This window comes from Neoarius graeffei, chromosome 16 (assembly GCF_027579695.1).
Source record: "Neoarius graeffei isolate fNeoGra1 chromosome 16, fNeoGra1.pri, whole genome shotgun sequence".
NCBI lineage: Eukaryota > Metazoa > Chordata > Actinopteri > Siluriformes > Ariidae > Neoarius > Neoarius graeffei.
The window spans coordinates 22267540-22282933 of NC_083584.1; the positions used below are offsets into that span (position 1 = coordinate 22267540).

General features: G+C 42.4%; 1 protein-coding gene across 8 annotated transcripts in view; it reads right to left on the reverse strand.

Annotated features, from left to right (window-relative positions):
* Window positions 1-15394, reverse strand: part of ptk2aa (protein tyrosine kinase 2aa) — a 336131-nt gene that overhangs the window by 50771 nt on the left and 269966 nt on the right. For all 8 annotated transcript variants that reach the window (XM_060942653.1, XM_060942652.1, XM_060942651.1 and 5 more), the window contains 4 exons: window positions 14368-14465; window positions 14003-14087; window positions 2471-2571; window positions 2238-2353 (listed from right to left, as the gene is read on the reverse strand). In XM_060942653.1, the coding sequence (XP_060798636.1) occupies window positions 2238-2353; window positions 2471-2571; window positions 14003-14087; window positions 14368-14465 (400 nt within the window). The remainder of the gene's footprint in view (window positions 1-2237; window positions 2354-2470; window positions 2572-14002; window positions 14088-14367; window positions 14466-15394) is intronic.

Here is a 15394-nt window from a genome sequence, read left to right on the forward strand (position 1 = left end):
TCTAAATTCGACGTAACAAGGATTTATGTTGAAAAAAGTGTCATTCTGCATCACAGTGAACCATAAAATCCTATTTATGAAGCTCAAAATTCATATTTTCCATAACAGTTGTACAGATTAATTAAAAACATCTTGTTAATGGACTTCAGCACTTTCAAACAAATGTGTTTTCAAATGTGTAGTATTTTTATATAAGTTTAAGATGACATAACATTTGTCCGTAACACGGTTGACAAAATAAACAATCAAATGTTCATTTTCATTAAAATATTTTAAAAGTAATTTAAGATTAAGCTTGGCAATTAATTTGTTTAGGAACTTGAGGGTATATACTATGGAAACATGTAGGTTATTTATTGAAAAAGAATACTGATATTTTGAGATTTTGCTTTACATGAAATGTACTCCTAATTATAGAATGACTTATGTACATGATAAACATACATATTAACACCTAATTTATTCATTTTATGACTGTTGTATCTCAATGCTGTGGCAGTAGGGGCGGAGTCTTGCACTGGCTGTCAAGCTGAAGAAGCAGAGAGTGATCGTGTGCGTGTGTGTGTAGCCTATTTATCTGCTCTCTTTATTTCAGCAGGCCGTCAGCCATCAGTGAGGGACGGAGTACTGAGGAGAAAACTTGAACATGGCCCAAAGAACCGAAGTGGTCATGTGTTTAAAGTGACACAGGTCGATGTGCTGGTTCAGGAATCATTTAATCCACTCCCTTTTCGGAATCGTTTGACCTGATGCCCATCCCCATAACTGGTATGCGTCATCTTGGTCCAATACATTTCATTTCCTAACGCAGGGCGTCCTAACCACGCGTTAGTCAGTCTGTTTACAAACCGCTCACTCAGCAGCCAGTTCGGAAAAGCCACGTGAGAGGTCAGAGGTCGTGACCGCGGAGCCACAGCAAACATAGCGGATTGCCTAGATCGAATGAAGACTCTGAAATCGAGACTAAAAAATGATTTTAAGGAAGTATTGGACGTTGTCAGAGGCAAAACGCGCCAGAAAAGAGACACGGCAGACAAGCTGAGTAAATATTGCTGGCCAGCTTGCCCGATGGAGGGCTGAAAAAGCAAAAACAAACGCACCTGTGAGCGTGAAGGCTCTCAAAGGCTCGCTTCTGTGTCGGAGGCCGCGAACTGCGCCATGTTTGTTGCGACATCGCTCTTATAATACACTAAGTAACTTTAAAAACGCACATTGATAAAACTTGCTGAATTCGTGCTGAGTTTATCTCAAGAAGAAAAGAAATATATCACAATGGAAAAATAACTTCGTTCCGCTCGAATAAGTTCCAAATCTGTGCTCAAATCAGAATTTAAGGGCGTTGTACTCAATAACGTACAATATGACTCGGGTAGTCAATGACATGGACAGGCTTTAATTTTCAAACAAATTTTGCATACACTGTACACACACAATCTTGCCTATAAATACCCGGGGGAAATGATGGGAAAATTGTCATTATTGAAGATGCCACGCCTAAGCCAAAATCAACGTGAACAGGCCATCGGGATGTTGCGTGCCGGAAGTACACAGACAGAGGTCGCCCGGCACTTCGGTGTTGATCATTCGACCATTTCCTGTTTGAGTCAGCGTTACAGACAGACAGGGAGCACCAGGGATCGTCCACGCCCTGGTCAGCCTCGAGTCACGACGCCAGTTCAGGATCAGCACATCAGGCTAGCTCACCTCCGTGACAGATTCCTGACACCCTCAGTCACTGCTGCTGAGACCCCTGGACGACACAGACCCAGAGTCTCCAGCATGACGGTCCGAACATGGACCAACTGTCACTCTGAATTTTTTTTATTGTGAATTAATTCTTGAGTTTGACAATAAATGTCCTTTATCGATGTTTCAAGATGTGTGTGCATTACATACAATATCATAAATTTCAAATATATGCATGGATCTAAAGCGATATCGTGTTGAATTCCATTGTGCGTTTTTAAAGTTACTTAGTATATTATAATGAAGATAAACTTCGGCTGTTTCCGTACCCAAGTGTCAACATTAGCGCGCGGTGTTTTTCCAGCTCATTCTCCTTCACAGGCATGAGGCAGCGGGAAATACAGCGTGCGATTCAAGTATTCAAGTACCTAGGGGTTATTCTAGCTCCACGGGGAACTATTCATCTTTTTAATACATCAACCTGTGTCACTTTAATTTTTGTTCCACTCTGTTTAAAATTAATAAAGCACCTGTGAAGTGTTCTGTCTCACCTGTGCACGAATCTCTTGCTCTCCAGGTAAGCCAAAGCTGTGCTCAACTGGTGGGCATATAGAATCAGTGATGCCAGATCCAGGTTGTATTTCCTTACTTGCAAGAATGACCTCAACTTAAGAAAACAAACAAACAAAAATATTAAAAAAAAAAAAAAATCACCAAATGTTCAGTTAACCATGCAGAGTTATAAGTAATGCACAGAGGCTTACGTTAAGCAAGTAAATCTTACCTCGCCAAGCGTGCAGAGTTCCATGATGATCCAGACTGGGTTCTCTGTGATGACACCAATCAGCTTGACAATGTGGGGATGGTCAAACTGCCGCATTGTCACTGTGGGATATAAAATAATTTAATAGGAGCTCGATTTTCTAGTTTGCAAAACCAGAACCAGTTCCACATATTAATTAAATGGGTTAAACCATGTGTATTTAATTAAAAGTGATCACTGCTGCAAAACAGATACTTATTTTGTCTGACGCTTAAAGCCCCATTACACCTCATCTCTCATCTCATTATCTCTAGCCGCTTTATCCTGTTCTACAGGGTCGCAGGCAAGCTGGAGCCTATCCCAGCTGACTACGGGCGAAAGGCGGGGTACACCCTGGACAAGTCGCCAGGTCATCACAGGGCTGACACATAGACACAGACAACCATTCACACTCACATTCACACCTACGCTCAATTTAGAGTCACCAGTTAACCTAACCTGCATGTCTTTGGACTGTGGGGGAAACCGGAGCACCCGGAGGAAACCCACGCGGACACGGGGAGAACATGCAAACTCCGCACAGAAAGGACCTCGCTGGCCCCGGGGCTCGAACCCGGACCTTCTTGCTGTGAGGCGACAGCGCTAACCACTACACCACCGTGCCGCCGCCCCATTACACAAGACGTAGTATTTTTTTTTTTTTTTGCTCCTGGGCTCCTCCTACAGTTGTAGAGTGTAATTCACTTTTACACAACTATCGCTTTGAGCTCCCCTCATGGACAACTGGGCATGTGCACGTGTTTACAAGTTGAAGGATACAGAATGACAGAAACCAAAGAACCATGTCAGCTGACAAGGTACAGTAATATTACAGGACTTGACACAAATATGACAGCATGGTTTTATTTATTGTGACATCGAAGATGAAAAGAATGAAGTTTTAGTTTTGCTGAACTACCGTGTTTGCATTTTCAGGCCGTATACATTGTTTGGGGCGGCACGGTGGTGTGGAAAGAAGCAAGAAGGTCCGGGTTTGAGCCCAGTGGCCGGCGAGGGCCTTTCTGTGCGGAGTTTGCATGTTCTCCCCGTGTCCGCGTGGGTTTCCTCCGGGTGCTCCGGTTTCCCCCACAGTCCAAAGACATGCAGGTTAGGTTAACTGGTGACTCTAAATTGACCGTAGGTGTGAATGTGAGTGTGAATGGTTGTCTGTGTCTATGTGTCAGCCCTGTGATGACCTGGCGACTTGTCCAGGGTGTACCCCGCCTTTCGCCCGTAGTCAGCTGGGATAGGCTCCAGCTTGCCTGCGACCCTGCACAGGATAAGCGGTTACAGATAATGGATGGATTAATTGTTTGCGAAGTCTCTGAATGCAGGCACATACCGCACATAATATACGTTCTTCTTCTTTCGGCTGCTCCCGTTAGGGGTCGTCACAGCAGATCATGATGATCTGCATATTTGATTTGGCATAGGTTTTTATTTTCCCCTTCCTGATGCAGCCGTCCGCAAACTATACAGGCTTGGAACGTGCACCAAGTATGCACTGGCTTGCACAACCCCAGTGGCTGGGTATTTTACGTAATCTGCATGTCTTTGAATTGTGGGAAGAAACCGAAGCACTTGGAGGAAACCCACGCAGACACAGGGAGAACATGCAAGGAAGGCTCCCGTCAGCTGTGAGGTTCGAACCTGGAACCTTCTTGCTGTGAGGCGACAGTGCTGCCTATAATATACATTTATTACAAGCTAGCTGAGATAGGATTGCAAAGTTGCAATATTTCAAGGCATATTTAACCTGAGATTGATAAAGACTGACCGAACATTTTGGCATAAGATTTATTTATTTATTTGCCTGAGACAGGATTGAGGTTAGATGACTGCTGTCATGTGGAAAAACTATAAATCTCCACGCGACAAGGATAACAAAAGGTTATGTCGTAATCTTTCATCATGGCTGTACACTCTGCTGCTGGATTGTCATTGTTTCCCCATTAGCCGTGACACAGATCACGCCTTGTGTCTTGAAGTAAACATGCATGCTCAGACATTTTTTTAATGCGATTGATAGCAACGTATCTAGAACCAGACTAACACCGACATATCTGAGGCTGGCGGATGCTAACGGACAAAGAACAGCTAGTCAAAATAGAACTGAGAGTAAACTCACTATAGAATATCCCCCCCGACCGCTTATGAGCCTGTCATCATATGTTGCCATATGTAAGGGAATAAGTTGAATTTTTTTTTTCGCAGCCCAGTTTCCATCAAATCGTGCGCTCCGATTGGCTCACAAGCAGTCCGGAATCCTACGATACAGACCCCGGTTACGGACCTTTGGCAACTCGCTCGTTCACAACAACAAACATAGTAGCAATTTTTTGTCAACATTTATTTTCGCATTTCTCAGCATTAATTTTACAGCATGGACAGCGATAACGACAGTCTTCACAGCAAAAGCGAGTTCTACTACCCTGATGAAGACGAAATAAAAGAAACCATTTCAGGAGAAAGCCGAAAACCTGTAACTGTTGCTAACGCCGAGCAAATCCAGCAGTTTATTGAGGAGCAAAGGGCAGAAAATACGACAAAAAAGACGACATACGACCTCAATGTCCTTGGGAAGTTCTGTCGAAACCTAAATGAAGGTCGAAAGGTAGAAGTTGCTGTGCGACTTTTTCATGTCCGCAACAAAGAAAAATGGCGATGTGTACGAGCTGTCCTCGCTCACGTCTTTCCAGAGAAGGATCCAGCGCTATCTGAATCAGGTTTGTTCTAAATATGGTTTCCCTTTCGGGCGTTCTCATTTTCTGTTAGAATTTGGTAAAGAAAAAAAATTTATTTACCAGCTTAAGGTCGGTCTGTATCGTGAAATACCGTGACCGAGGTCTTGAAAATACTGACCGAGGCCTCTGGGCCGAGAGGCCTCAGTCAGTATTTTCAAGACCTCAGGTCACAGTATTTCACGATACGGACCAACCTTAAGCTGGTAAATAATATATATATTTATCTCCCCTTTGAAACATCGGACCAGGATTATTTTCCTTCATGCTTACAAGACACATGGACAGACAGGGTGATTCCTATATACCCCCCCCCAAACTTTGTTTGTGGGGGATATAATTAATTAACCTTACAAAACTTGGATGCCCCGGACATAAAGTGATACAAACTTGGGTGGTAAGATCACCAACAAAGCGAGACGGCAACCAATACAATGACACATATTACCCATAAAGATGTCTGAATGATATCTAGCAAGTCTGCTAACATTGCATTGAGATGTAGCTAGCAGCTTACATCTTAGAGCAGGGGTCACCAAACTTTTTTCTCTGGGGGCCACATTGTCGTTCCTGACTGTGATGGGGGGCCGGGATTGGGTCAGCTATAGAACATAGAATTGTATGACCCAGACAAATATGACCACCAGCAGGCCTCATTGTGTAGTAGAGATTACTAGCCTGGCACAGCCATCCCCACTACTATATCCCCACTACTATACTCTATCCCCACTACTATATCCACACTACTATACTCTATCCCCACTACTATACTCTATCCCCACTACTATATCCACACTAATCTATCCTCACTACTATACTCTATCCCCACTACTATACTCTATCCCCACTACTATACTCTATCCCTACTACTATATCCCCACTACTATACTCTATCCCCACTACTATACTCTATCCCCACTACTATACTCTATCCCCACTACTATATCCACACTAATCTATCCTCACTACTATACTCTATCCCCACTACTATACTCTATCCCCACTACTATATCCCCACTACTATACTCTATCCCCACTACTATATCCACACTAATCTATCCTCACTACTATACTCTATCCCCACTACTATGCTCTATCCACACTACTATACTCTATCCACACTACTATACTCTATCCCCACTACTATATCCACACTAATCTATCCTCACTACTATACTCTATCCCCACTACTATACTCTATCCCCACTACTATACTCTATCCCCACTACTATATCCACACTAATCTATCCTCACTACTATACTCTATCCCCACTACTATACTCTATCCCCACTACTATACTCTATCCCCACTACTCTATCCCCACTACTATATCCCCACTACTATACTCTATCCCCACTACTATGCTCTATCCCCACTACTATGCTCTATCCCCACTACTATATCCACACTTGATTCCTGGCACATATTTGTTTATCTTTACTATTGGTTTGCAAAAGTAGTAATCGAGTCTTCACACTCTGTTTTAATTTGAAATACCACAGATATTCCATTTATTTATTTTCTAATAAAAATAACATCAAAGCTGTCAAGGTAAGAAATATCTGCCTAGTTGAGGTGATTGACGCTGGCAAAGGTGAGTGGAAAATTATAAATTTTAGGTAGGCCTGTTGATAGTATTAATAATATTAATAATAATTTTGTGCAGCACTTAATAAAGGTCAAATAAATAGGCCTATAAAATAAATACATTAAAAAAAACAGTGAAATTATAATAATATGAGCAATAGATCACAGCAGTTGTGCTGCGTCCTGCACGTCATTGCTCTCATCCATGGCCAAAGCAAAAAACTCTAATTCTGATGCTTTCTCATTCAGCTGGTCATACACGTTGTCCCCCAAATCTTCAGTTCGCCTGGTCATAGTAGGTGCAGAGAGACTCACCACGTTGAGCGCATCCTTCTTGTCGGGACACACCTCCTCGGCCACAGCAAGCATGCATACTTTAACAAAGTCCCCATCAGTAAACGGCTTTCCATGGGTAGCTAGTAGGTGAGCTACCTTATAGCTAGCTCGGACAGCAGCCTGGTTGATCTGGGTTTGGTGAAGGAATACATTCTGTTGTGCAGCCAGTCCGCATTTCATCCTCCGAATCCTGTCTTCTCTTGTTTGCCGATACTCTTTGTGGCAGGTTTCGTAGTGACGACGCAGATTATATTCTTTGAAAACCGACACACTTTCTTTCATGGGCGATTGCTCTAAGACAACGAGGGAGGCTCAGCCTCCTCTAAAAATGACGAACATCGTGTAGGATGAATTGCGCTAGGCTTGCTATTTCAGATCCAGAATCATAGAAATATATGTGCTCAACCCAACTACAGTGCGAAATCATTCCGTTATAACTTTCCCCAGTTCGCCTAATGTGTGCGTGAGTTTTTCCCCCTCGTGACAGCGCGATGCAGCCCAGCCTCAGTGCACTTCAATGGCATTTGGGAGCTATGCGCTTTTCAATCTCAAAATGCAAGACTGTTATTGGACAAATACTGCGAAAACGCCCGCCCACCGGACTCCGAGCCTCACAGTGGGAGGGACATGGCAGTTTCCGCGAGGAGACTGGTGATTGGTGAAAGCGGCCGGATATTTTCTTTGATTGACAGCTCGTTTCAAATATAGACAGGCAGCGGTGAATTTCAGTTCAGTCCCATGCGGATTCGCAAGTGCTGTGGTGTATTGTAAGAGATCAGCTTACATTTCGATTTCATTCATTACATACGGTTTCTACCAGCTTTTTTAGTTTGTGTATATTTTCATTGTAAATAAAGTGTAAATATAGTGTTGTCAAGTTTGCTATCTTAGTTCCAGAAATTTCGTTTGAGTGACTGAACTTGAACTTGAGGGGGCTAGTCAGCTAGCAAGAAAGCTGCGCACGGATGCCAAGCATTGCTCATTTAATTTTGGCGAAGCCATTTGCCAGTCTTCCTTTCGAGGAAAAAAATTAAAATTAAAGAGCAGGGTAGACCAACGCCTCAAATTGACTTGGTGAAAAAGGTAGGGAATAATACTCGTTCCTTTCAGCTCTCCTGGTACGAGAAAGTGAATTGGCTAACAGCAAGTGACCCACATCAACAACAGTAAATAGGCTACTTTAGTAATATGTCATGGATGGACCAAAAATATAGAATCTATTTAAAATGTTTATGCTGAGTATATTATATTGGAATATATATTTTTCTGGATATGAATTAAACACCGCTACAATTTGGAAAACATTTTAAACAAAAACACAGCCGAGAACATTTCACACTACAGACCTGGATTAAAAGTGAAGGGTTATCAAAATTGTCAATAAAACATTTCTCAGTCAAAATAAGTAAAATATAGGGAAAGTGTCATTGAATGAAATGTGTGGCACCCAGCTCTATGTTTGGCTCCCCAAGGTCAGTGCTTGTGCCTATTCCAGAACACTCTGCTGTTACTGCTGAGGTTCCTGACAAAGAGCTGCTTTCAATAATGATCAATTTTTAAACAACATGCCACAATTTTAAAATATAAAATGTTAAAATATACCCCCCCCCAACACCACCATCATGTATATTGGACAGTAGGCTAATGGGCCAAAAGAACCTGTTATTTCACAGTTTGTGACCCTGCCAACAATCAGCCAGATCAGAGGCAAGAGTATGGGCAAAATTGATGTGTTTTTTCTTTTAAAATCTGGAAATATCGTAACCGACCAGCCTCCCCTGTTTGAAAGACTACCAGCCGCCACTGCTTTCTTTACATACAAGACAAACTGCACGGTCCTTACACTGAACGAAAAAATAATCGGTGGTCCACTGTTCTTTAAAAACTCTGCGCACTCTGTCAACTTTTCGCTGACCGCTAGCCATTTTGCTGTCCTGAACACTGACAGTTCTCTGCGCGTGCGCTGCCTGTCACTGCTTGATTGCGAGCATATGACGAAAATTCGGAAAATATGAATAGTTCATTTTATAACTAAATATCAATTTTAATTGATAAAATCAACAAAATACAAGATGCAGACATGTTATTATTTGCCAAAAAGCAATTTAAAAAAAAATAGGCCATGACCACTTTTGGGGATTGCCTCATAGGGCCGGTTCAAGTGGTGGGGGCAGAGGGGCTGGGGGGCCGGTCAAAGGGGGGTGGCGGGCCGGAGTCGGCCCGCGGGCCGTAGTTTGATGACCCCTGTCTTAGAGTCTCATCTGCATTCCAGAAGTGGAATGAGCTGAAACGAGTTTGAACAGATCGTGAAATCCACCTCAATACACAAGTGAAGATTCTAAATACATGCATTCGCTCTCGGTTACTTTATAGCACCCAAGCATGGGTTTTTCCGCCAAAGAAATACAAAAGCTAGACACTATATGGAATGGCTTTTTGAGAAAAATGGTGTCTGGAGGATACAATCGTAAGAACGCACCCCCTCGTAAGGATAGGAAGAAAGGAATAGATCCAGCAACTCAAGTTGAAGGTCAACTCAACTGGGCATTCAAGATATCAAATCAACAGTTATATGAAATTACAAGTTCACAGCCAATTCAAGAGTTTTGCCATCTACAGTTCCTCAAGTATTTGGCCCATGTCTGCCGTATGGAAAATGACGCAATACAAAAGCAAGTTCTGTTTAACAGACGCACTTCAAATAGACTTTGGAGAAAAGTTGAAGACCTTCTGGGAGGGGACCAGCAACAAGCAAGGAAAACGATGATGGACAAAATGAACTTCAAGTGTCTGTTGGAACAACGGTTCCAATGACGCCCCAAGGCCGATCTCGTGCCATGCGGGAAAATATGATGAGCTAAACCTCTGTTGAGATGGACAGACTTGGCTTATGATCAAAAGCTTGTGAGTCAACAACTTTGCTAACACAGCTAATGTAAAATTACTTACTAGTTCAACAGAAAGAAGCTCAGCTTGGCGTCTGTCTTGCAGCTGATTATCTCTCTTTGCTCTCGCAAAGGACTAAAAGCCAGTCCAAGATTTACTTTTGTTTGGTCTCTTTCTCGCTTTTCTCTCTCCGGCTTCCTCGACCGCATCTTCTGTGGTCTCTTCACCTCGACTGCCATGATGCCTGTACTGAGAATATCAATTTCGCTTCTTCTAGGCTTCCTGATTTTGGAAGCTTCCCATGGTGCCATAAAGCAGTTCTTATGCTGCAGTTACACAGTTCTCATGAGATGTCTCGGGGACGCCCCAGCAGAGTTACTGCCGAACCAGGCGTGGACTCAGAATGGAAGACAAGCCATTCTCCCTATTACAAGTCAGTGTGCCATCAAAATTATTTTGAAGCTGATATTTTGAGGTAAAAATCCTAATAATGTTGCTTTAACTTTGACAGCCTTCTAACTTTAAAGGAACAGTCCACCGTACTTCCATAATGAAATATGTTCTTCTCTGAATTGAGACGAGCTGATCCGTACCTCTCCGAGCTTTGTGCGACCTCCCAGTCAGTCAGACGCGCTGTCACTCCTGTTAGCAATGTAGCTAGGCTCAGCATGGCCAATGGTATTTTTTGGGGCTGTAGTTAGATGCGACCAAACTCTTCCACGTTTTTCCTGTTTACATAGGTTTATATGACCAGTGACATGACAAAGTTCAGTTACACAAATTGAAACGTGGCGATTTTCTATGCTATGGAAAGTCCGCACTATAATGACAGGCGTACTAACACCTTCTGCGCGCTTCAGCAGCGCATTGATACCTTCACAGGCCCATGGTAAAACTGCACTTCCAGGAGGGGCTGCCGTCTGCCTCCCGAGCCGGCCGAGAGCGCTCTTTGTCGGGCACGGCCAGGCGGGCGAATGCCCTGGTCCGTCCGCCCTGTCTAAAAAGAATGGTACAACTCGAGCCCCATGGTAAAACTGGGACTTTGTCATTTTTTCAGCCTAAGGCCCATGGTAAAACCACACTTCCAGGAGGGGCTGCCATCTGCCTCCCAAGCCGGCCGAGAGCGCTCCTCGTCGGGCACGGCCAGGTGGGCGAATGCCCTGGTCCGTCCGCCCTGTCTAAAAAAAAAAATGGTACAACTCCGAGTGAAGGTATCAATGCGCTGTCGAAGCGCGCAGAAGGTGTTAGTACGCCTGTCATTATAGTGCGGACTTTCCATAGCATAGAAAATCGCCACGTTTCAATTTGTGTAACTGAACTTTGTTTCATGTCACTGGTCATATAAACCTATGTAAACAGGAAAAACGCGGAAGAGTTTGGTCGCATCTAACTACAGCCCCAAAAAATACCACTGGCCATACTGAGCCTAGCTACATTGCTAACAGGAGTGACAGCGCGTCTGACTGACTGGGAGGTCGCACAAAGCTCGGAGAGGTACGGATCAGCTCGTCTCAATTCAGAGAAGAACATATTTCATTATGGAAATACGGTGGACTGTTCCTTTAAATCGCATAATAATACAGAAATGATGTTATTAGTTTTCTTTTGTTACAGACATGTAAAAGTTTTTTCCTTTACCTGACATGTTTCGATGGTGTAACTTCCGTCTTCATCAGAGGGTCACCCGGATGTTGGTGTGTGACGTGCTTTTATAATCAGCTGATGTTACGGAGGTGTGGCCTCCCTGTCAACATTGACAGGTCGGTCACACCTCCCGCTGTCAGTGTTGCCCCCTCAGGACGGCGCTCCAGGTGTGGGAGAGCATGTATGCCCCCTCATCCCTGTTTATTGTTCTTGGACTACGCTTTCTGATTTCTATTGACTCCTTAATCCAGCGGTGGTATCTGTTGTTCTCTTGTATGATTTGAGCATTGTCCCAGTCCATTATATGATTTTCCCTTCTACAGTGGTCCGTTATTGCTGATTTGAGGTTCTCTTGCATGGCTTTATCTTTTTTTGCTCGTTTGTCTCTGTTCTGTTTCTTTTTCACATTCCTTTTTTCGTGTACTAAAGCTCCTTCCTGTCTCCCCAATGTAGGTTTTATTGCATGACTGGCATGGTATTTCATATATAACAGACCACTGTAGAAGGGAAAATCATATAATGGACTGGGACAATGCTCAAATCATACAAGAGAACAACAGATACCACCGTTGGATTAAGGAGTCAATAGAAATCAGAAAGCGTAGCCCAAGAACAATAAACAGGGATGAGGGGGCATACACATAGATATACATAGAAGACTAGATGCCTCACCGCGTATTCCAGAACGTCCGCACAGGGCGGCCATCTTACCACAGGCAAGCTTTTCCACAGAATTTGCGGTACACTGAGGTAAGACCATTGAGATGCTTAAATGTTTATACTCTTATCTCGCTGAAATTTTGACGTATATACAAATGGTTTGATTTCTTAAAACATTATTAATGTGGTTGTAATTCTGGGTGCTTGAACATGCTAAAATCGTACCTTTTCTCTTCAAAAACGACTTACTGCAGCTTTGTCAAAGTTGTGTTTCATGCTAGGCTAGCTCATAGCACCAAGTAATTTTACATGGAAGGTCATGAGAGAATATTTTCAATAACTGAAGTTGCACTTGCACATGGTTTTCTTTTTCGGGTTGGTTAATTTAAAACGACTTACATTATGATTTCTAGAGGAAATTAAATTACTGACTGTGACGAGATGCCAGACTTCTGCGCGGCTTTCGGTTGTTCGAACCGGCGATGTCTGGAAAGTAGGGCATGCGGGATCACCTTTCACCAGTAAGATAATACATCATTTTTTTTAAGGATAATCGGTAGCGTTATTTACTTAGTGAAATAATGTCCAATACAGTTCCTGATATGAGCAGCCGGGCTTTTTTTGTCACAAACTACCGTGAGTCGCTGTCACTGTTTTATACTATTACTTACTCAGGCAGTGCATTTGTTATTATGCTATGATGTGAGTTTACATTTGTTATTATGCTATGCTGTGAGTGCATTAGGTTTTTGAGGTGGATGATGTATTTCTGAAGTTTCAGAAGTGAATAAGCTGTTTATTTAACTTTAGCTTCCCCTACGGCCCTATCACATGTAAAAATATTTTCACTAAAAATTGGAAATAAATAAATTGTATGGTTATTTGTCCTAAGGCCGCAGTTATCCATAAGTATGCGGTGTTAGGCTTCTCACAGCATAGGAATTTCAGCATATATTTTTTTAAACATAAAATGATTATTCATCATTAATATCATAAATACATACTTCCGTTTGTTTTTTTTAATATAACAAACCAAACCGTTTGAAATTTGAGGAAGTTGCGGTCATCTGAAGAGTACATATCGCTACCAACACAATGTAATGGGTAAGCCAGCTGTCTGAGGTAAGATGGCCGCCATGTGCAGACGTTCGACTTCGTTGACGGGCAACGGGGACGAGGCATCTAGTCTTCTATGTATATCTATGGGCATACATGCTCTCCCACACCTGGAGCGCCGTCCTGAGGGGGCAACACTGACAGCGGGAGGTGTGACCGACCTGTCAATGTTGACAGGCAGGCCACACCTCCGTAACATCAGCTGATTATAAAAGCACGTCACACACCAACATCCGGGTGACCCTCTGATGAAGACGGAAGTTACACCGTCGAAACATGTCAGGTAAAGGAAAAAACTTTTACATGTCTGTAACAAAAGAAAACTAATAACTTGATTTAATAAGAAGACATAATGAACGTCATACATCTATTAATACAGAAATGATGGTGCGTTAGAACAAGGGCGTTAACAGAACACCACCAGACTTCCTGATTCTCACAAAATGAAGGTGGTTTTCAATTTTTGTGCAACTTCATTAAGCTGCTCATCCAAAATTTACACAAAGTCATGAAGTATGTGCTGTAGAATGCTGTCTTACTCACAGGCTTCCTGCAGGAATTTCTCACGCACACTATCCGAGGTGCAGTTCTTGCATGTTTTAATGGCCACGGACAGAGAAGGGTTCTCCTGCAAATCCCAAAACATACAAACCATTCAACCACAAACCAGTCAGGATGTGTGAGGGGCAGTGTTTTAGATCCAGAACTTTATAGTAGAATTTCTGCGTCCTCAAAATGTACTCTAAATCATGGACAGAAATAATGATCTTGGGCAAATTATGGGCTGAAACCTTATATCATCACCAGAAAAACAAAGCATTCTTGGTAAATTGCAGTAAAATTGGGTTTAATGGTTTGGTTAGGCTGTGTTGGTTGGAAGTCGTTTCTGGGAAAGGGGTGGTACTCACTGGGCTGGCATAGATCCCCTGGTGCACGTCTCCAAACTGCCCTTCTCCAATGCAGCGACCCAGCTCGATGCGCTCTCGCTGGATCTCATAATCCCTGGCTGCACACACAACACACTTCATTAAAAAGTCAAATCAAGTCAGTTAAAAAAAAAAAATAATAATAATAATAATAATAATAAAAATACTAAGGAACCACAAAACAGCATGCTAGTACTAGAGCGGAGAGGACACTGATTTATTTATTTTTAATTTTCTAATATCAGAACAGCTCATCGTATTGCAAGGCAATGACATGCAAACTGGCTTACAGATAACTACGCACAGGAACACTAGCATGTATGGCTGAACAGCAACTTTACAAATGAAATGTGTTGAATTATTGATTGCAACTGGTCAGAAGGAATTGATTAATTTTCTACAACTGCAACTCTGACATTAGTGCTGGCTGCAAGACAAATCACAGGCTTATTTTAATGCACTCGTTTTAATATGTTAGTGCTTTTTATAGTAATAACTTACACAGAGGCTTGTAGGACAGAAATTGCACATAGAGATTAAAAAAGTGTGTGTGTATTCGGTGAAGAGATATTTATTTAACAATTTTGGAAGGAGTCTCCAGTGTCAAAAGGTAAAGCTGTAACTAAGTAGTATTTTTTTTTTGCCTTATTTACTTCATGAGACAGAGAGAGGAAAAAAAAAAGAGCCTAACAAGGAAATTACTTTTTATTCTATCCACATTCACTGGATATGAGCAATCGTGTGCTCTGATTGGCTACTCTACTACTAGGCTATCAGCTCATATACCGTGAGTAGAGAAAAACAAAATGGAAAAGTATGTTGCTGAACCAAAAGAAAACCCCAAAAAGACCAAAAAAAGCAACAAAATATGGAATGAAAGTATTTGCTGGTAAGAACATATTATTTATTTCAAGAATTATTATTATTAATTATCGCATTTTTCACAAACTGCTCCTGTCATTTCGCCGGTTTGTTTACATTCTAAGCGGAAATGATTCTGCCGGACGTT